Below are 27340 nucleotides of genomic sequence, written 5' to 3' on the forward strand. Positions count from 1 at the left end.
CATTTAAAAAGTTTAATGAAAACCTTTACATTACTCATGACACAAGTCTTGAATACATGAACACATAAAAAAAGTATTAAGCTAAACCTGCCTGATAAATTTGTAATACACAATATAAAAGTTTACCTCATTCTTCCCTCCGTAGTGCTCTGCACAGTTTAACAGATCAAAACTACACTGCCACAGACTGCGTTTCACCCAAATCAGCAGCGTATATTATTAGCCCTATGCAATATCAAGCACTTTTGCATAGGCCTACACTTAGCCTACCATTTAAGCATCTTCATTTATGTGCATATAAATAGAACAGCTCTGTCTACTGGACACATTTTTCTGACCGACTGCTTTGACTGCTTTGCACACAGTGTCCATTACATGGCCTATGCATCATATTTCGGCTCAGTGAAGGTATATAAGCCTGCAAGAGTGGCTGAGGGAAGTCACTGCAGTGAGCAGATTCATCCAAAGCGAATCCCCCTCTTAGTCCTTACGGATAACCCTAAGGTGAGTTTCACTGAGGAGCTGCAGACCTTTATTGCCTGACTCAAAGATTGTTGCAGGGCTTCAACTTCATGCAATGGGATATAAATCGAGGAAAGGGCGGCACAAGGCCAGATTCTGAACATCAGAAACTCAGAGTTTGGACTCACTAAGGAACCAAATGGGAAAAAAAATCTATTTGCTGCAAAGGATATTTGATCTTTTGCCTTGGAGGGCTTTGGTTTTGGGAGAATTGGACTACCTTTTCTGATCATTTGTGCCTTGTCTTTTGGGGCTGCCAGAGAGGAATACTCACAGAGAGGAACTGTAAAATATATTGCATGCTGGCAAGATTACATGTAGCTCTTTAACTTTGAACACTGTGACCTAAAGTGCAGGAAGTGAAGGAGCATGCTTTATAGATTCAAAGTGAAACTGTTTGATTTGCTGTAGCTGAACTGATGAACTGATGAACTGATGACTTTTCCTCTGCTCTTCTCCCTCAGCTAAAAAAATAAAAATGGCATTAGCAGCATCCCTCAACGCGGCTGACATCACTGCAGCCCTTGCAGCTTGTCAAGGTAAACCCCGTCTTGAAAACGACACAGCATGCAGTGTTACAACTTAGGAGATGATAGCTACACATGCACAAGATCATGCACTTTATCGGTAGCTGAATGTCTTGCTGCAGAATTCAGCCGCTAATACAGAATCACATTATCACATTACAGCTAGTTAGAAGGTGCCCCTTGCACCTTTTCTGTATTTAACACTACACGATTATCCTTTTAAACTGGATCAATATTGCAGCAAGCATGCAGAATGTCACTTTCTGTATGCCTTAGCAGAAAGCATATATTGTAATTTGTATCAGTATAGACACTGTAAGAAAAACACCTCTGCAAATGGAGCTAAAATACTGAATGACATTGTAAACAAGGACCAGTGCAGCTGTGAAACACACTTTGATATTATCTGCAATGTCTAATACAATCCCTCATCTTTTCTCCTCACAGGAGCCGACACTTTCAAACACAAGGACTTCTTCGGCAAGGTCGGTCTGTCCGCCAAGAGCGCCGATGACATCAAGAATGCCTTCAAAGTCATTGACCAGGACAAGAGTGGCTTCATTGAGGAGGATGAGCTGAAGTAAGCACCTTCTCTTATCAAATAGAAGCTTATTCAACTATGCAATTAATATACTTCTTTTAAACTTAAAATAAGAAAGTATACTTGGCTCATACTGAAAAGTATACAGAAATGTCTAAGCATACTTGGCTTATAGGCCTACTTTTACTTAATCTTTTCATCGAGATATACTAAACAAAAGTACAATTAAGCATTCTTGCCTTATAGGCCTACAGAAACTTGGCTTGTAGCTGTGCTTTCTTTTTGATAAAGTAGCCTATTAAAGTGTGAGAGCTTAGATTTGACATCTCTAGGCCCTTGTAGCTCAGGGTTTATCTTTTTTTAGGCCATGGTGAATTCAGAATACTATCAGTTCTCCTCTGGAGTAACTCTATGCCAGCTCTCTCCTCTGGTGTCTCATGTTGTAGGGTGACATAAATATCAGAGGAGACATAGCCAGCTTGACATTTTTGGGCCAGATTAAGTGCAATCCTGCAATGCAAATTACATGATTTTCTGAGAGTTGACTTCTACAAAATTCTCAAAACCAAACAATTCATGATCTGGCAGAATAACTATTTATTTCTGTTCTAAAGGGCATATATTTACTGTAATACTCTGCGATCTTCCTCTCCAGGCTGTTCCTGCAGAACTTCTCTGCCTCTGCCAGAGCTCTCACCGAGGCTGAGACCAAGGCCTTCCTCAAGGCCGGTGACAGCGATGGCGACGGCATGATCGGAATGGATGGTGAGAAAACAAGAGGAACTTTATCTGGACTTAGAACTAGTGGCTTCAGATATATGCAAAGCTCTCCAAATATATTGAAATAACTCTCTTTCTCTGTTCTCCCTGCAGAGTTTGCCGCCATGGTCAAGGGTTAAATGAAGAAACTGACCAACATCTTACTTCACTACTCTAAAGGAACAACTTGAGCCAAGACATCCATTTCCTCTCTTCTTCTCCTCTTCCCTCTCACTCTCTCTCTTCAGCTCTACACACCAGTTTTATACACTTGACCTTTCCCCCCCCCCTCCCGGACCGTAAACAAACTGCTCCCCCCAATCCCCTACCCTTCCCCCTCTCACTCTCTCTCTATCTGGCCATGCTCACCCTTATGCTGTCCACGATGAATGTACCTGACTGAAGTGTATAGCGCGGTTGACTTGTGTCTTTCTCTCTCTCTCTCACTTCTGTCCCAGTTTTACTATGTGAGTTTTTGCTTACTGTGAGATCAGCGATGATGCTCTTTTAATGGGAAACGGACAGACGATGAGACAACAATAAAGGTTCTTTTTCAATAACACAAGTCTGACCTTGGTTTTTCAATATGGTTGTGAATCAGTGAATCAAAGTTACCAAAAAAATATTTTTGACAGCAAAGGTAACACTGACAGCATCCTTGGTTTTTACACCAAAGAAGATGATCTAAATGATAAATCTGGGAACAGGAAACACATTTCACAAAGTAAATCTGACCATTTCATTTAAAGCAATCCACTAAATGGCCACATTAGAGAAAGTGATCTAAAACAGTTTCTTTAAAGGAAATCTTAAGTGCATTTTTCATGAAAAGGCCCCGAAGGCCACAGCAACCATTGTGCCGACCAGTGAAAGTGATGCTAAATTCTAAACATATAGCTAAAATGCTAATCTAATATAACAACAGCACAAGTGGAAAATTCAAAAAGTCAGCGAAGTGACTCAGTAATGTGCATTATACAGCAAAACTTACCTAAAGTTGGATAACATTAGCCACCATAAGCTACTGGTCATAGACTGCAGCCTATACAGTATATAGATGGTCTCCACTCCATCCCACTGTACAAAAGTGAAGCCAAAATATCCCGGCCATCTTGAGATTTTGACATTATTTGCAGCCAGAGTCTGCGCAGTAGTGATCAGGGGACCGGAGCAGCGGTATTGAGGTCCCGCCCACTCCCCCGCTCGAGCCAATCACGAACCGAGCACGGTCACAGCTAACCAAACTTATCAGAAAAATGAACACTTGAACATACAGCAGCGTTATAAGAACTACCTAACATGACAGAACCAATCTTTGGGAAAATATTATTTGACGTGTACTTTGACTTTTTAGTTTGGCCCATGTCCCATCCAGTATGGAGGGGGCGGGCTTTCTGACCTATACTGCATCCAGCCACCAGGGGGCGATCAAGGTGTTTTGGATTTCCCACAGCCTATGGAAAGGAGGCTGGGTCACGCGTCATCAACGCGTCATATCTCCGGGGGTATAACACATGCGCAGTTAAATCTGGCCTGCACTCGCCGAAATTGAGCCAATCGCAATGCACGACCGCAGCTTCAGTTACACTGCGCATGCGTTATATCCCAAGACCCAGCCTCCTTCCATAGGCTTTGGGATTTCCTTTTTGGGAGCTGTCATGTCGTCCATCTTTATATACAGTCTATGGTCATACCAGACCAAGTAAGGCTGTAGCAGCAAAAGCCCTGACTGTGCTTTATTTCTTATGAATTCAACTTTTAATTTGTAAAAAAAAGAATGTGTTATTCTGTTTTCCAAAAGTTACACAGTCTCACTTTAAAAGTTGCCTTTCACACTATCAACAGGGACATTTGTTGGAGGTCTCATCCAGCTAAAGGCTCCTAACTAGAAAACACAAGATTAAACCTCTTTAATCTAAACTCCCATGCACATAACAAACAAACACGTAGGTACCCGACTCTTGCCCTACTTAATCCAGCTCTCATTTCATGCAGTGTGTGGTGAACCTTTAATTCCCTGGCACGCCACGACCCAAATAAAGATGGCTCTGCATTGACGGGAAGCAGCCACAAGATGGAGCCTTTGACCTGTCAATAAGTCACAAGACTCAGCTTGATGGTTTTACATTGCAAACTTGGAGGCTTGGAAATACAGTACAGTTGTTTTCTGAGCTTCACACTTTTTTTTAGTTTAACAAGTGGCATTGAGACAACTGAAAATGCTGCCACTCACAAAGTGTTAAGTCAGAGCTTCGCTGCATGTGATACTTGTAAGAATAATGAGATTTATTCCCTCGGTTCTCGTTACAAAAGAAACATCCCTCCCCTCTCTGCTAATGCCATTAGTGCTGACTGGATTCACAGGAGACGCTGCTGTGTCAGATGGTTTGAAAGGCTTCCCCTTCGCAGACAGCAAACTCATCAGTTTAGAGTGGCCAGTTGTCATGGCGACCAGGTGCAAACCTTAAAATCCCTCAGTCCCCACCCAACCCCTCACCTTACAGTAGGTCAGGTGTGTGTGCATGCGTTTGTACTTCGTTTATCATTTATTTGTTTCGCACATATAAAAAAGTAAAATACAATTCACATGAAAGGAATGTAAAATATGTGTGAGGGTGAGGTAGAAATCTATAATGGCTTTATAAAAAAATGACAATAGGTCAAATATTACCATCAAAACATTTCACATATAAAAATATACAGTGTAAAGTGCAGGAGGAAAGTTCAAACAAAACAAAAAATACAAAGAAGCAGGAGTACTGTGTGTTACAGCTGAAAACCATCATAATAATACACTAAGCTGACCCAGTATCTAACCCTTGTTACACGTAAGTGAATGAAGAATAATTTGAGTTTGTAAGTGAAATGTTTCTTACACAGAAACACTTCTTACAGCATTTTTGTAATGGGCAAAACAGCAGTGGTATAACTCAATACTCATGTATTCTAATTATTTTAAATAATATCGTGTTTTTATCCTCTAAAGTTTACTTTAAAAAGACAGTTCTGCTCAGGAATTCAAATTCAAATTCCATAAAGTATTTCTAGTTTTTCAACTTCCTTTCCCTCTGATGATAATCTGTTAGAAATTGGTAATAGGATACCAGCACATTGGTTCTTTTTTAACATAATTCTTACTTCAGCTCATGTAAAAATTACACCAAAGTTCTCCTTCAACCTGTTAAACAGGCTTATAGGTGAATAAAATACTCCCAAAACAGTCAGTGAGATTTTATAGTCCTCATCTTTTACTGACAAAGCTTGTCATAATAACAACAGTGCGATACATTGTGTCAGATGAGGATAACAATCCCCTGGCGGTGACTCATAAGAGGAGTTATGACCTGCTGCTCTGCTCATCTGAATTTAGGAGATTATTCACAAAGAGAGTAAAGGGGCCTGATTAAATTTGAGATGTTGTAAGCTTCTACACATGCACCTGCAGAGAGAGAGGAGGAGGAGGAGGAGAGAGAGGGAGGATGGAGAAGGGGAAAGGGAGGGGAATGTGACACAGGAGAAAAGTTGATTGGACAAAAAGCACAGTTTTATGACAGTATACGAGAGAGAGGAGAAGGAGTATAGAGGATATAAACAGTGAAGGTTAATTGGGCAGGTGAGCAGGTGAGGAACACGAGAAGGAGGCTGAGGGAACATTTGATCCGAACAGGTTGGAAACTCAAGCATCCTTCGGCTCACATCCACCCCGGCGTATATAAGAGAGAGCCAGCTGTCAGCAGCCACCACAAAGCCTTATCTATCTAGTTATCTATCTGCTGCTGCTGCTGCTGCTGCTGCTGCTTTGGACCCGGACGGAGAGGAACCCGAGCCAACAGCGGTGAGTCCCACAGCTGCATGGGGGAAACACAGGTGTTGTCCAGGTGTGTTGCTCTGTGAAGCTTGGCGGGAACTTTTTATTTTTAATTTTTCAGGGGTTTATTAGACATGCTTAGCCTTAGTCTGAAATTCTTGTTAGTGGACTAACTAAAGTATTTTGCCACCAAATCTTCCAAGAAGTTGAGCATTCATTTTTCTTATGTGCATTGATTTTCTTATGAATAATATGATTTGTTTTCAGCTCACTAAAAATATATATTCCTATAATATATTCCAATAAGACAAAAACATACAAAACATAAAAACACCAAGATAATATTTGAACTCCTCAGGTTTTTAAGGGACTGTACAAAAAATGATTAGAGGGGTATGGAAGTTTTTATTGGACTTTAATAGTTGTAAGACAATCCACAAATGTGTACCATGATCCACAAACATGTATTTTTTTTTTTTATTAAAATCAAATCATCAAAAATGCAGAGTGATTTGCAAATACGCTATTTGAATTTCACATAAAAATGTGGTTTACTTGTAAAGTGATATATACACATTTGTGGATCCATTTGTACACGTGAAAAAACATTTGCACATTTGTGAATCTCTTTCTTTCTGTTTGTGGGTCACGTGACATTTGTGACTTTCCCTCTTATTTGTGTGCGTTATTTTGTCCAATTCGTACTGCAGCAGGTGTGGCAGGGGGTCAAAAAAGTTATCTATTTTTCATTTTTGCTCAAGCAAGGAAAGTCTGTATTTGTTTGGAGAACAGGGGTGGATGTTTCAACTTGATTTATTCATATTTTTCATTTATTCTGGGGTTAAAATATGTATTATTTTTAGGAGAAGGGACCTTTTGCTTTTTTTTCATAAAACAAAATATAAGCTTCACTCTCTCTTCCCACTTCAATAATTTGTGTACAGTCCCTAAGTGCCAATTATCTCAGTCCAGCCCATCCAGTCCAATTAAGCAGTTCAAGGGCAGCAAATAGCCTCAGTAATTAATACATGTGGAGGCCCAGGGGAAATCCAACCAGGAAGACACAGATCATAACATAATTATTAGGAATTTATTAAATGGATTACATTAAAACACTCAGGCAGGAAGCAGTACAGCTTTTTTGAATTTGCCAAAATACATGTAAGTTTGTGGTTTCACTGATTCTCTCCATTTTTTTCTGACAACTCGAGCATATTTATGTCAAACAATCACCACTGGAGTTTTGATGAGATCATGATATTAACCTAGATACATCTGCAAATACAAAAAAAAGTTAATCCAGCTTGACACAAAAATGGACTTGGAGCAAATCACAAAGCCTGAGGTAGGTGAAGAAAATGTGTCTGAAAGAGAGAGAGCGTGTGAATAATTTACAGAGCTTTTCTTTGACTCCACAGGACCAACATGTCGCTCACCTCCATTCTTTCAGCTGAGGCCATTGAAAATGCTGTCAAGGACTGTCAAGGTAGCATTTCCACACACACACACACACACACACACACACACACACTGGACTAAGCCCTGCCCTACCAATATTTGAAACTACTCATTATTCAATTAAATGCCAGCAAGCATATTATGCAGAGTACATGACTCATCAATCCACGACTTCAACATTATGATAACACCTTCACAGGACCAATAGCTTTATCATTATCTAACTAAATTCACACTTAATTTTGATAAAATGCACAATAATCCTGATCTATCCAATTGATAAATCGACCTACTCATAATCTATATTGCGTTTAGATCTTCAAAACACTGACATAATCTTCTATAAGGCTGCATTGTTTTCAATATTGTACAGTATCCTCTCCACTAAAGTCATATCCATCTTTAACTGAATTTGAAAGCGTTTTCAATCATCTTGTCGGGCATGTGTCCACTGGACTTAAAAGATAAAAACAGGGGTGGAAAATCTCCCACCTGGACAGCAGCCACACACTGTTTTAATCTCCACATCAGCTCCCAACCTGCATGCTGAACCTCGTGGGTCTACTCTAAACCTTGTGATATATCTATGGTGGTGTTTGTTTCCAGCTCCGGAGTCATTCTGCTACAAGAAGTTCTTCAAGCTGTGCGGCCTGTCCTCAAAGACGCCCCAGGAAGTCAAAGACGTCTTCCAGATCCTCGATGAGGACAACAGCGGCTTCATCGAGGAGTCTGAGCTCAAGTGTGTGAAACAATAACAGTTAGTTTGCCTGATCTATGTGGTTTAACAGTCCTCTCTGAGACATAATGAATCTTAACCTTTGATCCCTTTACCTGCATGTGCACCATTATCCTAACTGATGTGCTGTCACTGTAAATGCAGTAATGCACTGGAAACAATCTCTCTTCTTGCTACTTCAAGTAACATTTTCATATAAAATGATTTGTAGTGAGATCTAAAGCTAAGTATACAATGTGTGTGTCTGACAGAAAGAGAGATGTGGTACAATAAACCACACAGTGGTATTATTGGGATGGATGGCACCATTAAGCCGTCTCCTAATAATCCACTAACGGGCAAAGTGTTGTTATTGCCTCTGTGTTATATAATTCACCCTGAGGGGTCGACTCGAGCCGTGCAATTTAGGAATTGGTGCGGTTAGGTGTTTTTAATAGTGTACAGTCGACTCAAATGCGTAGAGAAAATAATACTCTTAGTGTGTGTGTGTGTGTGTGTGTGTAGGTTCTTCCTGCAGCGGTTCGTCCCCGGGGCGCGGACCCTGACCGAGGCAGAAACTAAGAGCTTCATCTCAGCAGCCGATGATGACAGCGATGGCAGAATTGGAGTAGAGGGTCAGTATCTGATTTCTCAGATTGTTTTCTGTACAAACTCATAATGTAAGCAGAAATGATCTCATTGGTTGGACTCAATCTCAGTGGGTGGGGTCAAATAACCATAACAATCTTTGTTTCTGAATATATTTAAAAAATGCATTCTGGACTTTTTAACTTATTTGCCAGACCATCTAAATTTGAAGTGAGTGGTTTGCCTGGTTGGTGTTTTGTGTTTTTTTGGACCTGCTCACCTTGATGATTTCCTACCTTCTGCCTTTAAAAACCCAGTTTGCAGCTGTACTGCAGCACTCAGGTTCAAATGCAGGAAATGCGTGTGATTTCTGGGTAAAAGCAAACATGTTTACTCAATTTCAAAATGTTAAATTCTGTTGCAATTCAAGGTTTTCTCTTCAGGCACTGTTGGACTCTGTTGTTCTGGCCACTGAGGTTTAACTCAACCATTGAGATCACTTCTGCCGCAAGAAAAAAAAAATCTTTTACATAGCCAGTCTTTTGTCATTTGCACCTGATGCTAAAAAAATGTTTGTATTGAATGGCATCACTGTGCACTGCCTCGGGCTTCTTTACTTTACAGTGAACAAAGGACTGACTATAAGAATAATAGGCATAATTGGACAAGTTATTTGCATTAGCTTTGCTCTCCGTGTTCAGTGTAATTTACATGTGCATCCATGAGGGAAGGTTTTGCTGTGATGTTCGTGAGCTGATTTAATCTTCAATATCAGATGCATTAGACAAGCAACACAGTTGATAGAAGCAACACGAAAGAGTAACTTATGCATACGCATTAGGGCTGTGTATTGGTAAGAATCTGGCAATACGATAGGTATCATAATACAAGGGTAACGATTCAATATATTGTGATATGTTGCCATACTGTAAGAAAGGCAATATATTGGGATTTTTTTTAAATCTGATTTTAGGAATACGGTCATAGTATCCAGAAATACACAATTTTTAGAATAGGCAAAAACAACAAATGTATACTGCATGCAAAAAAATACATGTTCTTTGCCACAAACTGCATGTGATTATCATAAAGTGGGCATGTCTGTAAAGGGGAGACTCGTGGGTACCCATAGAACCCATTTTCATTCACATATCTAGAGGTCAGAGGTCAAGGGACCTCTCTGAAAATGGCTATGACAGTTTCAGTATAAATTTGGAGTGTTATTTAGCCTCAATCCCAACAAGCTAGTATGACATGGTTGGTACCAATGGATTCCTTAGGTTTTCTAGTTCATATGATGCCAGTAGCTTCATGAGCCCTAAAACTGAGCAACCTCCAAAAAATCGGATAGTGGACGGCGGGCAGTTGGATTTTTAAAAGGTTAATTAAAAATCGATACAGTGTTTTGGAGAATCAATACAGTATCACGCACCATAATATCGCAATACTCATGTGTATCAATATTTTATTACACCCCTAACTATGCTTAACTTATGCATGTTTTACTGTAGAGGTTTGGTTGAATCCATCTCTTGAGCTCAGAGTTAAAGTCATAAAAAAATGTTCAATGTTTATTTGCTGCATAAAGGATAAATGATCTGGATAATCCAAAACAATGTTGACCATCATATTTGGTGATTATTTTTGTAAATGATTTAAACATGCTTTTTTTCTTCTAGAATTCCAGACTATGGTCCAGCACTGAGTTTTGCAGATGATAAGAGCTCAAGTCTTCAGGTCTTCAGTCCTCTGCCCCCATCTCTGGAGTCTTCTGATCCCAGCTTCCATCCTCAGTGATTTCTAATGTTTTCTACTAAATTCTGTGTGCGCTAATTGTTTTTGAATGACCTTTTGTCCATTTAAAGACAACAGACTTTTGATGTCATGTCTTTCTGCCGTGTTGGTCCATGTTTTCTTTTCTGTGCGCAACCCCAACTCTGTCAATGAATGAGATGAATAAACATGTGGAAACACAGATCACCTCTTTGTGCTTATCCCTTCTTAGAATAATAAGATGGGTAAACAAATCCTCATATTGTATTGTATACATATGTGCAGCAATAATGCATGAATGTACACAAATACTCCTCAAGAGCATAAAGCACATGGATGAGAGCGAGGAATAAAAGCATTATAGAATTATTTACCAGTGTTGCATGTCTGAATATGACACAGCCAAGGAAACGTTTCATTGTAAAAGGCTGTATATACAGTATATAGAATCATTTTGGATTTTATTCCCACTTGGATTTATATTTATTCATAAAGAAAACATATGAAACATAAAGGGGATTGATGTGAAAGTTAATGTGCGGTATAATTTAAACAAAGTGGAGATTAAAATAACAAATGACGCCTTCCAGAAGTATATAGTATTATTAGTATACACGATTTGTTAACAAATCCAACCAAACAGCACAGAGTGCCATCATTATCCCCTGTGTGAAATAAAGAGTTACAGTAATCAAATGCAAGGACAAACAAGACAAGGCCCAGGAGAAATTGCTATTGAGACCAAATGAATGTTTAGCTGGATTAAGATGAAGTATAGAGGAAATTTGTTGAAATTCATTTCTTAAAGCTGCAGTGGGTAGAAATGGAGCAAATATGATTAAAAAAAGTTATTTTTATAAAACAGTCACTCTATCCTGACAGCAGTGCATGAGACAGGTAATCTAAAAAAAAAAGTCATGTGCCTCTGTGTCCTTCGGTGTTCTCCGGTGCTCCTAATGGCATCTGCAGGATTTCACAGACCAGAGGAAAACAACCAATCAGAGCCGTAAACCAATTATTATTGTGGGAACCCACATCACTGCACATTCAAAAGTACATTTAATAACCCAGAAGTTTAACTCCCCAAGTGCTCCACCGACAGACTCAGGAAATAATTTGTCCCCCGAGCCATCAAACTGTACAACACCTCTCTAGGGAGGGACAGTCTGCAGGACAGATAATAATGCACACAGTGCACTTTCATAGACTAAGCTACTGGAGTTACCCTGAACTATACTCATTTTTAACAGTCTCTTCTGCACTATATTAATTTTTTAATAGTCGTGTATCACAGCTGTTACCCTGCACTATATTCAGTTTTAACAGTTTTTCTTCTTCATCTCCTTGTATTTTTATATCTGGTATATTTTTTTGTACTTTGTACTTTGCACTACTAACTTATTACTGCCTTTTTACTAACATGTTTTGCACTATGGAACTGTGATGCTGGAACCTTGAATTTCCCTCGGGATCAATAAAGTTACTATCTATCTATCTATCTATCTATCTATCTATCTATATATATATATGTATATATATATATATATATATATATATATATCTGTCTATCTATCTATCTATCTATATACATACATTTATTATAATAATAACTTATGAGAGACTGAAAAGGAGGTAATGTCACACATTTTTGAAGAACTGTGACCGTGAAATATAGGTAAGAACATCTGATTATAGCCAGATCACTTATGACATTTATCAATTTAGGGAAATTCCTTTAAAAAAGTTGATTTGAAAAGGAAACAAGGACATCATCAGTTGCACAAAACATCCCCTAGTCAAAATCTCCCACAATCTTTGGGATAAATAAGACACTAGATAATAATAATGCACTATACTCATTTTTAACAGTCTCTTCTGCACTATATTCAGTTTTAACAGTTTTCTTCTTCATCTCCTTGTATTTTTATATCTGGTATATTTTTTTGTGCTTTGTACTTTGCACTACTAACTTTTTTACTGCTTTTTTACTAACATGTTTTGCACTATGGAACTGTGATGCTGGAAACTTGAATTTCCCTTGGGATCAATAAAGTTACTATCTATCTATCTATTTATTTATCTATCTATCTATCTATCTATCTATCAAAAACGTTCTGCCTACTGCAGGTTTAAACCTCTTTGCATACAGGAGTTTCTTAAAAAAACTGACCCAATACTAAGTACAGCTTAAACCAAATATTACAGTAGGAACCCACATCACTGCACATTCAAAAGTACATTTAATAACCCAGTTTACATTTTATTTATTACATCTACCCTACGTATTTTACAAGTGCAATTACCTCTGTTTACATTACATCTATTTTTATATTTTATACTCCTAGTGTAACACTTTTGTTTATATTTATTTATTACACCTACTTTACCTGTGTTATTTGCTTTATAACTGTGTGTGTTTTACCTGTTATATGTTTTATCTGCCTCGTTTAGTCTTGTCAAGTATTTGTTTTAAAGCACTGACCAGAAGTGGCAACTGTGAATCTCGTTGTATTTAATACAATGACAATAAAAGCTTTCTATTCTAAAGTGATTCTACAATTCAACTCATGCTCCCTTACTGTATCGACTAGGAACCTTTTATTTGGCTTGACCCTACCCGAGCAGTTGAACGTGTGACACAGCGCGCTGTCAAAAGCAGGAAGTGGAGAATGTAAAGTATAATGCTTCATCTCCTCTCATTGATCTCATTTACTCATTGTTTATGTTTATTTACGCAGTCTCTGACCACGAGTAGCTGACCGTGTCGTGTTTATGCTCAGACAGGTGAGTGTTACCGTCGTGTTGTTCTTGTTACCGTCCCGGTAACACCGAGAAATCCTCCGGTTGGATCTCTGCTAGCAGACACAGCTAACTAACTAGCTGCTCTAACTGACCTAACAACGGCCGGCTGTTGTCTTAGTAACAGTTACTATCAAGTAGTTGTACGCGTCACAACATGTAATACACGTGGCAAACAACCGTCAGTTACCTCCTAGATGCAGAAGAGAAAGGTATCCAATGATAGTTATTAAAATACTGAACATTACTGAAGGAAAAACACTGAACTTGTTCCTGAATTTATGTATTATTAAGTATTAAGTATACATAGTAACAGCCTAAACCATTAAAACTCCTTTACATACAGAAGAAGCATAGCGAAAACATAAACAAAGAGCTGTGTTTACCATTGGCAGAGCATTTTGGCAAATTTTTCTTGGGCGTGCTACCCACATAATCAGCTGTGCTGCTCATCCCACAAATGTATGATCCTTACAAGTTGGACATCATTGTGAAGGTAAATAAACAGGCTTTCCAACGATGTAAAATACAATGCCAATTAACATTGTAACAACAGAGAAATAATCCACCAAACACAAGTTTCCGAACTTTTTTTTCCCCAGTTTATATTGTGAAAAGCTAGATTTATGAAGAACTTTGCTCTTGTTGGTAGCTGGCTATTAGTTTAGGAAGTGCTTGATTTGATATGCAGCAGAGATTTCTATGAGCACTCATTTTAAATGTCAATATTGTAGGCCATCATGTTCATTAAATTGTGGGAAGCCAATCAATACAGTGTTTTTGATAATCAATACAGTATCACAAAACATAATATTGCTATACTCAAGTGTATTGATATTTTTTATTACACCACTACTCACTTGTCCCTTTAATACACTGTAATACACTGTTAAAAGTAAATATTTTTTTTACCACCACTGTCTGGATTAGGGATGCACCAATCTGACAACACCAATTCCAGTACCTCAAATCAGTGTATCTGCCCGTACTAAGTACAGATCTGATACCAGTGTTCTCTTTTATTGTAATTTAAAATCCATATAGTTCGCTGCATAATAATATTTTCTTTTGTCACGTCGTTGACGATACTCGATCCACCTATTGTCAGTATTGGAGAACATACTGATCTTGCGTGTCAGATAAGTGCATCCCTACTAGTATAAATGCCTTCTGTACTTCCAACTTTGACCTGATGCACATCAACTGTACTCAGTGTGTGTGGTCCTTCCATTTAGAAGTTAATGATTTTTATATCTAGACTTGCCATGTTACAGAATGTGATGTCTTCATTCTGCAGGCACACGGCATGCTAACCAAACTGTCTTTGGAGCAAAGGAAATCCAGACACAAGTTACACTAATGCTGATGATTAGGTAAAGCACGCATGGTTGTGATGATGCAAGGCCGACATTGATATGTAGAGGTCTTTTATCTGTTTCTGTCAACTTTCTCTTTGTGTCTGTTACAGTCCCAGAATGGCTTCAGGAATGCAAGAGAAACAGTTCACGCCATCTCTGCTCAATTTTTTCGTTTACAACCCCACGTTTGGACCACGGGAAGGAGAGGTGAGGTCAATTCCCAGATGAAGAATTGCTAAGCACATGTTTTACAGCTGAACCAGTTTACTTTGGTAATTAGGAAAACATTTTGAAAGTGGGATTCAAGGTGTTTTTTTATTTTCAGGAAGAAAAGAAGATCTTGTTTTACCACCCAAGTGACGTGGAGAAGAACGAGAAGATCAGAAATGTGGGCCTTTGTGAGGCCATTGTACAGTTCACCAGGTAAAGAGTTCAGTGCTGTACTTGAAACAGAAGCAGATTATAACTACAGCAGCATTTTCCTATCATTTTATTGTCTGGGTGGGTTTTGATGTGTTTATTTAGCCTTCTGGCATCTTTCTAAGACTTGGCTTAAATTTCAAAAGCGTTTAACCAGACACTTTAATTCAAATTTCATGGCTTAGTTTAACAAGCTGTTTCAAAGAAAACCAAAAGAAAAGTGCCATTTCTTTGAATCTGAAGTATAACAGAATAGGGAAATGTTGCAATAAGTGGCCAGATACACACTGATACATATCTAATATCTGTAAAAGGGGCTGATCATCCTGTTTGGGTGTGTCTCCTTTATTTTTCACTGTCATGTCTTCTATCTTCCAGGACGTTTTGTCCAACAAAACCAGCTAAATCCCTGCACACACAGAAGAACCGGCAGTTTTTCTTCGAGCCCGAAGACAATTTCTGGATAGTCATGGTATCTGAAATGCTTCCGTTTACATTACTTGTTCAGTATTTACTCTATTTGCCTAAGACTCAGTTGACCTTCTTTGGAATGCAATTTAGCTAATCCGTTTTTATCTGCTGTTTTTATTTCAAATGCATCCCTCAGGTGGTTCGAAACCCAATGATCGAGAAACCAAACAAAGACGGTAAACCTCCCACAGTAGAATATCAGGAAGAGGAAATACTTGTGAGTACTGAGAAATCAACATCTGTATTTCTTTCACTGAATGTTGTCAGTTTAAAGTTGTACTCACCATGCCGTCTCGACTCTGTAGGACACTGTTTACGGTGCAGTAGTAAGAGAATGCTACAGTATGTACAAGGTGAGTTCCAGTATGTTTTAGAATCTGCCATGCATTTTCGGCTTTCATAATGCAAAAAGAATAATGTTGTAACAGTGATTATTTTCCTTGCGATTTAGCTCTTCAACGGTACGTTTGGCAGAGCAATGGAAGCCGGCGGAGTGGAGCTGCTCATTCAGAAGCTTGAAAAGTTCTTCTACAGGGTAAAAAGCTTATCCATCCATAAAATCCTTATTTCTAAGTGGATGTATGGAAGCCTTTTTCTCGTGATAACGTGTTAATTATCTTGTTATATTGAGATAACAAAGCTCGTTTTCTCGAGTTAACGACATAATTAACTTGTGATCTCGAGATAATGGTATTAAAAAAATATTTGATTCATGTCCGTTTAAAGGAACAGTGTGTAACAATTAGGGGGATCTATTGGCAGAAATTAAATATAATATTAATAAGTATGTTTTCTTTAGTGTATAATCACCTGAAAATAAGAGTCGTCGTGTTTTCAATACCTTAGAATGAGCCGTTTATATCTACATAGGGAGCGGGTCCTCTCTCCGTCACGTTGCACCGCCATGTTTCTACAGAACGGCTTGGGCCGTAGTCGATAACGTTACTCGCTCCCGTCGCCGCCGCTCTCTCTCTCTCTTGCTTCACCACTCCCTCGTACACACACACTCTAAGCACTCTACTCTTACAACAGCTGGCTCTAGAGAGGGCCATTCGCGTTTTTGCGTAGGTTACCATAGCTCTCCTACACGCTTGGCACACGGGAGGAGTTGTAATCTGCAACCTCACAGCTGGAAACCACCAGATCCTGTTCCTTTAAGGCTTCCGTAGATATGTTTTTTTGTCCGAGTCATATCATTCATTTGTCTTTTCATGCCTGGAATATATTGACCTTGCTTTGACAGCATGATTCATTTAAATGTATGTGCACAGAGTTAATAAACTTTATTAGTAAAGCACCTTTCATACAAGAAATGCAGAACAACATGTTTCACAATAAGGCAAAATAGACATAGAATGAACTTAAAAACAGGGAAAATAAAACACACTTTCTAGAATACGATAAAAATAAGATGAAATAGACATTAATAAACGCTGCTTATCTTTTCTACATCAGCGGTGGAGAATTTAATTTTTAAGATGAAGACTCAAAGACTATTTTCCCTCGAGCGCACTCTCTAATAAGTTGTTTATACAATAAAAAGTCAGTTGAGCCGCAGATGATATAAGGGCATTGTTTCTTTTTAAATACTCAAGCTGTTGGAAAGCTGTTTGCGGTTATGCCTCATTTCTTGATAACTGTCTGTCTACATTAGCTGACTTCGCCTCACGCTACAGTCACCCTGACTGTAGCGTGACTGTATGCTGGAGCGACGCAGCTCCAAGCATTAACGCTTAATATGTAAAAGTATAAAACATTCATTTGTAATTAGGGAATACCCTTCTTAAGTTAACACAGGCTTCCCTCTCCACCATGTAACCCAAAGACAGAGAGAAAGAGAGAGGCTGTGGTGTGCGTATCAGAGGTTGAATGTCAGAATGATGCAAGCGTCTCTGCGGAGCGTCGGTCAGAGAGTTTCTTATTCCTCTGTCTTTATTGCACTGTAAGCAAGCACTTTATAGGCGGGTAAACTAACCCCCCCTTTCTTCTTTCCTTCTCCTGTGTCTCCTGTCATTTTTGTTTGTGCGTCTGCGTTGTGTTTTCCAGTATCTGCAGACTCTCCACTTGCAGTCCTGCGACTTGCTGGATGTATTCGGAGGCATCAGCTTCTTCCCACTGGACAAGATGACCTACCTGAAGATCCAGTCCTTCGTCAACAGGGTGGAGGAGAGCCTCAGTCTGATCAAATACACAGCCTTCCTGTACAACGACCAGCTTATCTGGTACAGACACTGTTTGGGTTTCTATATGTGTTAATGTAGGCTGCAACCTTATACAAACCTACACATAATTGCAACCAAAAAATCACAGCATTGACATCTACAAACACATCATGGCATGCTGGGTAAACAGAGGTGGCTTTTTAAACGCCAACTGTAATCCTCTTTGAGGTTTAATGTGCTCCTCGACACGTCACTTGTCCTTTTTTAATTGAGCTGACAGCCACCGGGCTCGACGTGTAAGCACAGGGGATTACATGATTCCTAATGAAATGACTCAGTGTGATCTTTCATTGTGAACCGTCACTAGACAGACAGAAAAGAGATGTTTAATTATTGTCCAAATTAAGCGGTCTTGCTCTGGAGTATTCATTGAAGAGTAATTACAGCCAGGGGACACTTTGTTTCAACATCTTACCCATGAAGCATAAAACTGAAATATACTGCCACACATTTTGGTTTTGCATTTTGGCAGCGGGTGTTGTAAAGGTGTAATTTTTGTCGTCGTTGGGTCTGCAGGAGCGGACTGGAACAAGATGACATGAGGATACTGTACAAGTACCTGACGACCTCGCTGTTCCCCAGACACTCTGAACCAGAGGTGAGGCGGTGGGGGTGCAGCCGGTGACAGATTATACTATGCTTCTCCATGATGATATGCAGTATAAGAGTGTAATGTGATCAAAATGGTTTTAATATTAATGATCCAGACGGAGCGTATAAGGAGCTGAATATGAGCTGTGAATATTACTTTCAAAGCTACGTCATGCATTTTCACTCCTTAACCTTTCTTCCTTCTTTTCTCCCTTTAGCTGGCTGGCAGGGACTCTCCTCTGAGGCCGGAGGTCGCAGGGAATCTGTTGCACTATGGGAGGTAAGTCCCCTGGTCCCATTGTATGTCCCAATACATAGTATGACAAATGCAGTGTGCCAAAAAAATACCAGCATGTCCTACTACATCCGGTAGCATTTTGCAGTATGCAAACCAGCATGCTTTTCTGGCTATTCTGATCCACAATCCTCTGCACATCGGATATATGAGCAAGAGGGTCAAAGTTCAAGGTGCAACGAAGTAGTATGTCCCAAAATATATGCATAATGCATGCAGCAGTACGTACTTAAAAATAATCAAAAGTATGCAATTTGTAACGTAGCCCATGTATCTGTATCTGTGTACCCACTTCCTCTGCAGAGGGTAGCGTAAAAACAAGAGTTTGATTTTGTTTAAAGGTTCAGTGTGTGGGATTTAGCGACATCTAGTGGTGTGGTTGCAGATTGCAACCAACTGAATACCCCTCAGCTCACCCCTCTCTTTCCAAGCGTATCAGAGAACTACAGTGGCCTTCAGGTTTCATAAAAAAAGTTAAAAGCCTTCGCATGAGCCAGTGTTTAGTTTGTGGCGGACTCCGTGAAGAGGTCCTTATGTAGATGTGAAGGGCTCATTCTAAGCTAAATAAAAAAACGTCTTACTTTCAGGCGATTATACACTAATGAAAACATAGTTATGAATATTATATTCCATTTCTGCTAATAGATACCCCTAAATCCTACACTCTAGTCCTTTAAATGTCTGTTGATCATTAGTCAGTGGAATAATGTTAAAAAAGCATAATCTGGATTTGCACGAGTGTTTACATATGCATGTGTGTCTCTGTGCCAACATCATGTGGTTTTTGACCTTCTTTGCTCGCAGTCAACCAAATTATTTAAGGAGGCAACTCCCTTGGCTAACACTTTGTTGTTAAGCTAGAGAGCAGGAGTTTAAGTATCACTTCAGGGTTTAAATCCACTTTCTCATAAATTTAAGTGTACAAATTTAATCTGCATGATGTTGGAATTAACTGCTGAAGTGGTGAAGTGGAGCTGCTGCAGTAGTCCAAGGTTGACTCCTAGTGACCTATCATGGGACAGGAAACGCAACTTTTACAGCTCCAACTGGATGACAACACTGGAATATAAAGAATATTAAGACAGAAAAAATAGTTACAACTAGTAACTACTAGAAACGTCAAATATAAAAGATCCATGCAGGCAGAGCTGCACAGGAGAGGCACATGTAACACATAGAGCTTCCAATGTTTGGTTTCACTTAATATGAAGTGGCATCCTTGGAATCCAGTGCAAGAAGAGCACAACAGTGAACTCCTTGTTCTGTTTGTGGTCTTATATTTTGGATCAGTCATGACGGAGTGAGGGGGTCAGCGACCTCTGATCCACTTTTAGAACAGAGAAAATGAATTTCTTTCATGTTTAATTTGCTAATTACGTGATTAGGTCTGGTTTAGTCCATCCGACACTTTGATCCAAGATATCTTGACAGCTACATGCCCTGTTGCTGTGAAATAAATAATAATAATAATAATATTCATGGTACCCAGATGATGATTCATACCCAGTTTGGCAATTTTGAAGTGCTTTTTTATAGGTGTGAGACGATACATCGATCTCGATCAATATATTGATTCAATGATCAACGATCCAATATATAGATGCAAAGTGAAAACATTGAAACATATCATCTTTAAGATACGCTTTTATTTTGAAATTCACGTTTCCCATTATTTAGCGTTCTTCCCTGATACCAGTATCTTCACTCTAGCTTTAAGACTGAGCCGCCTGAAAGACAGAATAGCGTCCGGGCCTGCCGCCAGGTCGTCGGATTAATAGAGGTTAATAGTTTATATAATAAAAGATCGATACTTGACATCTGTGTATTGATACAATATTGCCACGCAAAATATTGCAATACTATGTACCGATTTTTTTCCCCCCACCCATACTATTTTCTAACATTTTATCGATAAAATGATTAATTGAGAAAACAATCAGCAAGTTAATTGATAATGAAAATAATTGTTAGTTGCCACACCAGATTAATTTGATTTTGACAACTCTTGCTTTTCCCTTTAGTGATCATAAACCAAAGTATTTGACAAACTAAAATGTTGACCTGCTGCTGGCGCTAGAGGAAAAAGTCAGGGGATCACGAGTCAGCTTCATCCTCCAGGAACCATTAATATCTATACAAAATGTCATGCCAATCCATCCAGTAGTTGTGAGGACTTTAACCAACCCACAGAAGTTGTGGACACCCCATGAGCTTTCCTCTTGTGCAACCATCACATTTTATCTTATAAAACATTGAATTAACCTTTTGGTAATTTGCTGAGTGCATCTATCCTCAAAAGAGGATAACCTCTTGATTTTAATCACCCGATGGCCTCTCCTCCAACACCACCACCGGACCAACTTAAATCCTAGTGAGCTGTTTTGTAATGAGTCTCTTTGACTTTCACACCCATTCTTGTAATATTTACCCAGCCACGCTCTCCTTTGTCCTCTCCAGGTTTTTGACAGGACCTACCAATCTTAAAGATCCAGAGGCCAAATTCCGATTTCCTAAAATATTCGTCAGCACAGAGGATGGCTATGAGGAACTGCACTTGATTGTTTATAAGGTGAGGTAGAGTCAATCTGATCTGCTATTTCGTGACCGTCTACAGACTACAGGAGTATGTTTTAATGTATTAAAATCGGGGGGAAGGTGTTGTTCATTTTTTAGAATGATTTTCATAATCTGTGATTTATACTCCACTGCTCTATCAAACGATATGGATTTTTGGGATTAGACAGCTGAATTTTAAAATGATGAAGTACGCCCCTCCCCCGCCCCCCCGATGCTCCTCATCATTACATTAATGTCATATCTAACCTGTTTGACCTTGATTCTGCATTTAACCTGCACTGATCTGCTCTTTTCAAGGCGATGAGCGCTGCAGCTTGTTTCATGATCAGTGGTAAGTGTGCTCCTACTGTACTAACAGTTAACTTTCACTTCCCTTTTTCTGGTTAATTTCTTCAAATCATTTTCTAGCATTTAGGCCATTTTACTGCTCATTTAAAGCTAAAATATGACTTTTCCTTCAGCTCATGTGCCCCAATGTCCCCTCTCTCCTCCATCTCTTTCCAGCCTCTGTGGAGCTGACGAGGGACTTCTGTGAACAGCTGGACGGCTTGGTGGGCCCTCAGCTCACTTTGCTGGCATCTGACATATGTGAACAGTTCACAGTTAACCGCAGGATATCAGGGTCAGTTGAGAATCCACCATTCAAATTAACAACTCACCACACTGTCAAGATGAATTGTTGTTTTTGTCACGTCTCACTGGCCAGATTGTGTCCAACTTTGTAGGTTATGAAGATACTGTCTTGGGGATCTGTTGGCAGAAATGGAATATAATATTCATAATGGAATATAATATTCATAACTGTGTTTTCATTAGTTTAGCATGAGCCCTTCATATATACTACGGGTCTTCTCCACGGAGTCCGCCATGTTGCTCTGTCATGTTTCTACAGCAGCCCAGAACGGACAAACCAAACACTGGCTCTAGGGAGAGCCTTTTGCTTTTTCACGTTACATGAACGCCATCGTAGTTCTCCGACACGCTTGTGAAACTGCGGTAATGTGAGCCGCAGAGTGCAAAACCGCGGTACCGCCAGGCGCTGTCTGACTTCCGTAGCTCCTAAAGTAGTGTTATTATGGTAAGAATGGCCTCTGAGCGAGGCGGACGGCGTTAGCACAGTCTTGGAAAGGGAGGAGTGAGCGGAGGGGTACTCAGTTGGTTGCAATCTGCAACCACACCACTAGATGCCGCCAAACCCATCACACTGTTCCTTTAATGTCATTGTAAATTTTTCCTCCATCAATTGTTTGATTTAGAAAATGTCCAAAAATGGCCATCAAATGTTTACTTTTGAGAAGATGGAAACACTATATGTTTGATTTTTTTAAATGACTTGAAAGATATTACCATTATATTGATTAGTTAATTAACAGAAAGATAATCAGCTATTTTTTTAATCAATTAATCGTTTAAGATGTTTTTAAAGTAAACATGCCAAACATTCCTGAGTTCCACCCTCTCAGCTGGAATTGCTACTTTTCTTTGTTTTATTTGATAGTAAACTGGATATTTCTAGTTTTTTGAGTGTTGTTCGGGAATCGTGATGTTTTTTTTTTTTCTTGATTTTCTGCGATTTTGTAGACTAATTGGTAAATCAGTCATTCATTTTAGCACTACATCACACACAGGCAAAAACTATTTCCATAATGTAACATACGGGTCAGGAGGCTTCAGGGAAATTCATTACTTCTTTTAAACTATCAGTGTTATCTTGTCAGATGAAAACCTTCATTGCCTTAATCAAAAGTTTAGTGCTGCAATTTTTTTTACGGGCGCCATGCTGTTTGTCATCAGTTTACAGTCAAGCCATTGTATTAACTCTGGCAGCGACAGAGGAGACTCTAATACCACTGGATATGGTCAGGGCACTACTTAGGGGTAACTCAAGCAGCGGAGCTTTAAAGACTGCCATCCTGGCCCGCTCTCCTTTAACCCCAGCAGTTAGCTTCAGATACGTCCCCGCCTGTAATCCAAGACCCGGGCAATTTGATGGGCTCCTTTTTTAATCACCCTAGTGAAAAATCCACTGAATAAATAATGCCGTCCCAAATTCCTTAGCTGGCATTCAGGTCTGTGTCCTGATTTGGCCCGGTGGAACTGTAAATAATTAGAGGCAGCATAGATACAATCACACTCTTCCAAAGATTCAATTACAGTACTATTGTCAAGCTGTGATAATAACTGTATCCTCACCTCACCGTAACGCGGGTTGACAATGGAGTAGGCTTAATTAAAATGCACAACTTGACTTTTGTCGGATGTCATCATCCAAAGTGATTTGGCTTACTGTGTCATTTATCAATAATGTGTGTTTACAGAATGGTTTTCCCCAGAGAGAACCACCAGGTGAAACAATTTTAAAGGATTGTGTAGGCCCAAAAGTGACCGGAGGGGCTTCTTTTTGCTTTGAGTTTGATCATTTTTTCAATCTGTTCCTTAAATTTTGTGTCCATTCAGGCCAGAGAAGGAGCCTCAGTTTAAGTTCATCTACTTCAACCACATGAACCTGGCGGAGAAGAGCACCATCCACATGAGGAAGACTGCCAGTGTTTGCCTCACCTCGGTCCACCCTGACCTCATGAAGATCCTGGGAGACATCAACTGTGACTTCGCCAGGTACAAGAACTGTAGCTGTATTTATATTTATCTTTACCGAATGCCTCTAGACACTTGTTTTTATAGTGAATGACCACAAATCATCCTGGCGACATTGTTGGTCATCCAAGTAGAAGACCAAAGAGTAGAATTAAAACTCTCTTCAGCTCTAAACGGCAGCTTTGCCGTGTTTTCAGATTTCACAAACGCAGGAAAGAAAATGTGTAAAACTACAAACTCTCAATCTTTCCCCCTAGATATCAGCACAGCTGCGTCATTTTCATACATAAACGTGATGCTCCTGCTGACTTTGTAAACTCGCTCCCTTTAAGGCAGTAATGAGACTGCAGTCATGTGAGAGTCCCATTTTCAGTCTGGGGGACATACAGTACAGTGGCATCGACATTCATAGCATTTATCCCGGTATCAATATCACTTCCTGTTTTAGTGCAGATGTTGTGTAGATGCTGCTTGTCAGCACACTTGAATCATACTCATACTGTTAGTGTAATTAAAGGTGCTCTATATGATATCCAGAGCATTAATATAGCAGAAAACAACTATTTGCTATATAAAGGTATAGAGGAGTAAAGTCTACCTGAGCAGAGAATGAAGTCACTCTCCCTCTGTGTGTGTTGTAATCAGAGCTAATCGGAGACGATAGAAATGTTCCCAATCTTGCATTTAGCACTTTTAAAGGGACTATTTGTAACTTTGTACGCGCATAAATGTAGCGGGTCGTCACACATGCGCGCTCGCATATGCGTGTTCGCGTGTAGCCGCTGTACCCTCCTCCTCTGCCTGCTCGCCTTCACTCAGACAGCTCAGCTCGCTCCACCTCTAGACGTGAACGCGCGCTCACTCCACACTGCAGAAGAGTTAGTTTAGCTCTGAGAATATCTAGTGAATGCACAGGGGACGTTTGTGCAGAAATAAATGCTGCAGCTCCTCCAGACCAACAGAGGTTTCCCGTGTCTTGGGAAGTAACGGAGCTCTTCAGAGAGTACGTTGTCTTCTCGTTACCGACCGGGTGCCGGTGTCTCCTCTGCTCTCTCCGACTGCGGGCGGAGAGAGCAGGGAGACACGCTGGAGAGCCCCGCTGCCTCAGCCTGCACTTAGGCAGGAGAAGCCAACACTAGGATCAGATCTAAATCATGTTCATGGAGAGACCTTCGTCTGGTCAGCTAACATTACTGCCAAGCAGCTGAAATATAGAGTGATATTGTGGTTTTAGCTGACTTGTGTCGCCTCACTGTTTTGAGTGATGCTCGTTCAGGTATATTGAGAGCGAGCAAGCGCGAGCCCGACGCTGACTTTCGTTGATTTCACGGCCACAGGTGTCGCTGTTAAGAAGCATTTCTGAAAGTTACAAATAGTCCCTTTAAATATTGAAATGTAGGTAATTTTGTAAATAAATAAATAAATAATATTTAATTATATGACTTTTCTAATTGAATTTGATGGTCTGTGTAGGTGAGTACGTAATCTTAGAAGAACAGTTGCCCTCAAATACAAAGAACCGGCTGTAAATGTGTTATTTGATGGTTCTTTCTATCTCTCTCCCAGGGTCGACGAGGATGAGGAAATCATCGTAAAGGCTATGACAGACTACTGGGTAGTCGGCAAGAAGTCAGACCAGAGAGAACTGTATGTGATCCTGAATCAGAAGAACGCCAACCTGATCGAAGTAAACGGTACGTCTCCACCAGCTGGTGATGAGTAAATCTGTGTCACTACCGCCACAATAATAGACAATCTGCCTTCATACTTAATCTCTGCTTCGCCCTTTTGTCTTTTCTCCACTACAGAGGAGGTTAAGAGGCTTTGTGCAACGCAGTTCAACAACATTTTCTTCTTGGACTGATGGAGCTGACAGACGGAGACTGTTTCGCCACACTAAAAACTGTCAGTGTTGCAGGGTATCATGACAGCATCAGCGTAATGCAATAATTGCATTGTAAAATAAAAAAGATTTAAAGCTTTCTCACCAAGTTTTTTTTTCTTATTTAACCTATAAAAATTGTAATTTTCTCTTGTAATTAAGTGTAAATCCAGATTTTTACTGTACATGTACTTTATTTTCTTTCATTTTCTTTGTACATACTTGAAGGGTTTTGTTGACTGTTAATTTGGATTTCTTTCAAAACTGTTTGTTCATGCATTCTTTTATGAACACATCATGACAATGTCTCAAATTAATTTAAATACTGACATGCACAGAACAGTTTACTCCAGGTTCCTTTGATCAGTGATAAAAAAGATGTCATCATGTCAAAAGTATTGTGGTTTGTAAACAACTGCACTAACTTTAAATAAATTAAGAAGTAATTTTACTTGGTGTAAGTTGTTTTGTTTTTTTGAAGATGCACAACAAGTAAAAGCTTTGGACCAACTTCCAAATAGCAATAGTTTATCTGAAATCTACCTGACACATTTTCAGATCACAAGAATAAAGTTTTACAAACCTCTGGTAGTTTTTACAAGTGGGTATTTATTAAACAGTACTAGGACAGCATCTTTTTACTTGTACAAAATGTTTATGGCTGCTTTTGTTGTGGGAATTATGCATGTTTTTGTGCTTTAAAGCAATCATTTCTGCATCTACTGTAAAAAAAGGCAAAGAACTAATTTGAGGATTAACCTCAAATGTTTCGAACTGGGGGCTTTGGTATGGAGGACGGAACCTGCCAAAATCCAAAATAAATGAATCAATAAATAAATGTCATTAAATGTAACAAACATAATATAAAAAATAAATGTAGCCATTAATGAATTGGTAAAATGTGACCTAAATTGGTATTTGTTTTAATTTGCTTCTTATTTAATTATCTTTCTATTAATTCCCTTGTTATTCACTTTTCTGTTTGATTTTCCCTTTTATTTTTTTATGTATTATTTATTTTTGCATTTATTTTTTATCCATTCATTTATTTTATTTTACATTTAAATATATATATTTATTTTTGTATTTATACATTTATTTATGCACAATTTTCGCTTTGCATTTCACCCCTTATTTATTTCCCCAAACTTATTTATTTCTGTATTCTTTTCTGTATACATTTCTTTACACATTTCTTTTTACATTTCTTTATGCATTTCTGCCTCGTTATTTAAATGAGGGGGCTGACAATAAAATAATAAATAATTAAAATGAAACAAGAGTAAATAAATAATGGAATTAATACAAAGAAATCAATAAAGAAGCAAATTGAAACAGAAATATATATTTATGGCACATTTTATCAATTAATAATGGCTATATTTATTTTTAATATTATGTTTCCTGCATTTAATGACATATTTATTTATTTATTGAGT

At 39.0% G+C, this 27340-nt stretch overlaps 3 protein-coding genes across 6 annotated transcripts; all 3 read left to right on the forward strand.

Moving 5' to 3' along the window:
- Positions 1-351: 351 nt before the first annotated feature.
- LOC119479720 (parvalbumin beta 2-like) lies at positions 352-2911 on the forward strand. The gene is made up of 5 exons (XM_037755631.1): positions 352-504; positions 987-1061; positions 1497-1629; positions 2246-2355; positions 2464-2911. Exons 2-5 carry the CDS (start codon positions 1001-1003, stop codon positions 2487-2489), a joined length of 330 nt encoding a protein of 109 aa, XP_037611559.1. The 5' UTR covers positions 352-504; positions 987-1000; the 3' UTR covers positions 2490-2911.
- A 3023-nt stretch (positions 2912-5934) lies between these two features.
- On the forward strand, positions 5935-10896 carry pvalb9 (parvalbumin 9). 2 transcript variants are annotated; one of them, XM_037755632.1, is made up of 5 exons: positions 5935-6184; positions 7576-7643; positions 8222-8354; positions 8856-8965; positions 10598-10896. In XM_037755632.1, the coding sequence occupies exons 2-5, from the start codon at positions 7583-7585 to the stop codon at positions 10621-10623; spliced, it is 330 nt and encodes a 109-aa protein (XP_037611560.1). In that variant the 5' UTR covers positions 5935-6184; positions 7576-7582; the 3' UTR covers positions 10624-10896. The 2 variants fall into 2 exon arrangements, 1 of the variants encoding a protein (XP_037611560.1); XR_005204737.1 differs by lacking the exons at positions 5935-6184; positions 7576-7643; positions 8222-8354; positions 8856-8965 and adding an exon at positions 9156-9292.
- A 2402-nt stretch (positions 10897-13298) lies between these two features.
- ccz1 (CCZ1 homolog, vacuolar protein trafficking and biogenesis associated) lies at positions 13299-26352 on the forward strand. Of its 3 annotated transcripts, none has more exons than XM_037755590.1 (17): positions 13299-13475; positions 14788-14863; positions 14959-15055; positions 15174-15271; positions 15647-15740; positions 15876-15956; positions 16045-16092; positions 16191-16274; positions 17786-17961; positions 18478-18559; positions 18771-18832; positions 21305-21416; positions 21722-21755; positions 21929-22046; positions 23882-24040; positions 25586-25713; positions 25828-26352. In XM_037755590.1, the coding sequence occupies exons 2-17, from the start codon at positions 14850-14852 to the stop codon at positions 25881-25883; spliced, it is 1443 nt and encodes a 480-aa protein (XP_037611518.1). In that variant the 5' UTR covers positions 13299-13475; positions 14788-14849; the 3' UTR covers positions 25884-26352. The 3 variants fall into 3 exon arrangements, with proteins under 3 accessions (XP_037611518.1, XP_037611520.1, XP_037611519.1); XM_037755591.1 differs by having other exon boundaries at positions 13341-13362; XM_037755592.1 differs by lacking the exon at positions 14788-14863 and having other exon boundaries at positions 13318-13475.
- The last annotated feature ends 988 nt before the right edge of the window (positions 26353-27340 follow it).

The sequence above is a fragment of the Sebastes umbrosus genome, chromosome 20 (assembly GCF_015220745.1).
Source record: "Sebastes umbrosus isolate fSebUmb1 chromosome 20, fSebUmb1.pri, whole genome shotgun sequence".
Taxonomy (NCBI): Eukaryota; Metazoa; Chordata; class Actinopteri; order Perciformes; family Sebastidae; genus Sebastes; species Sebastes umbrosus.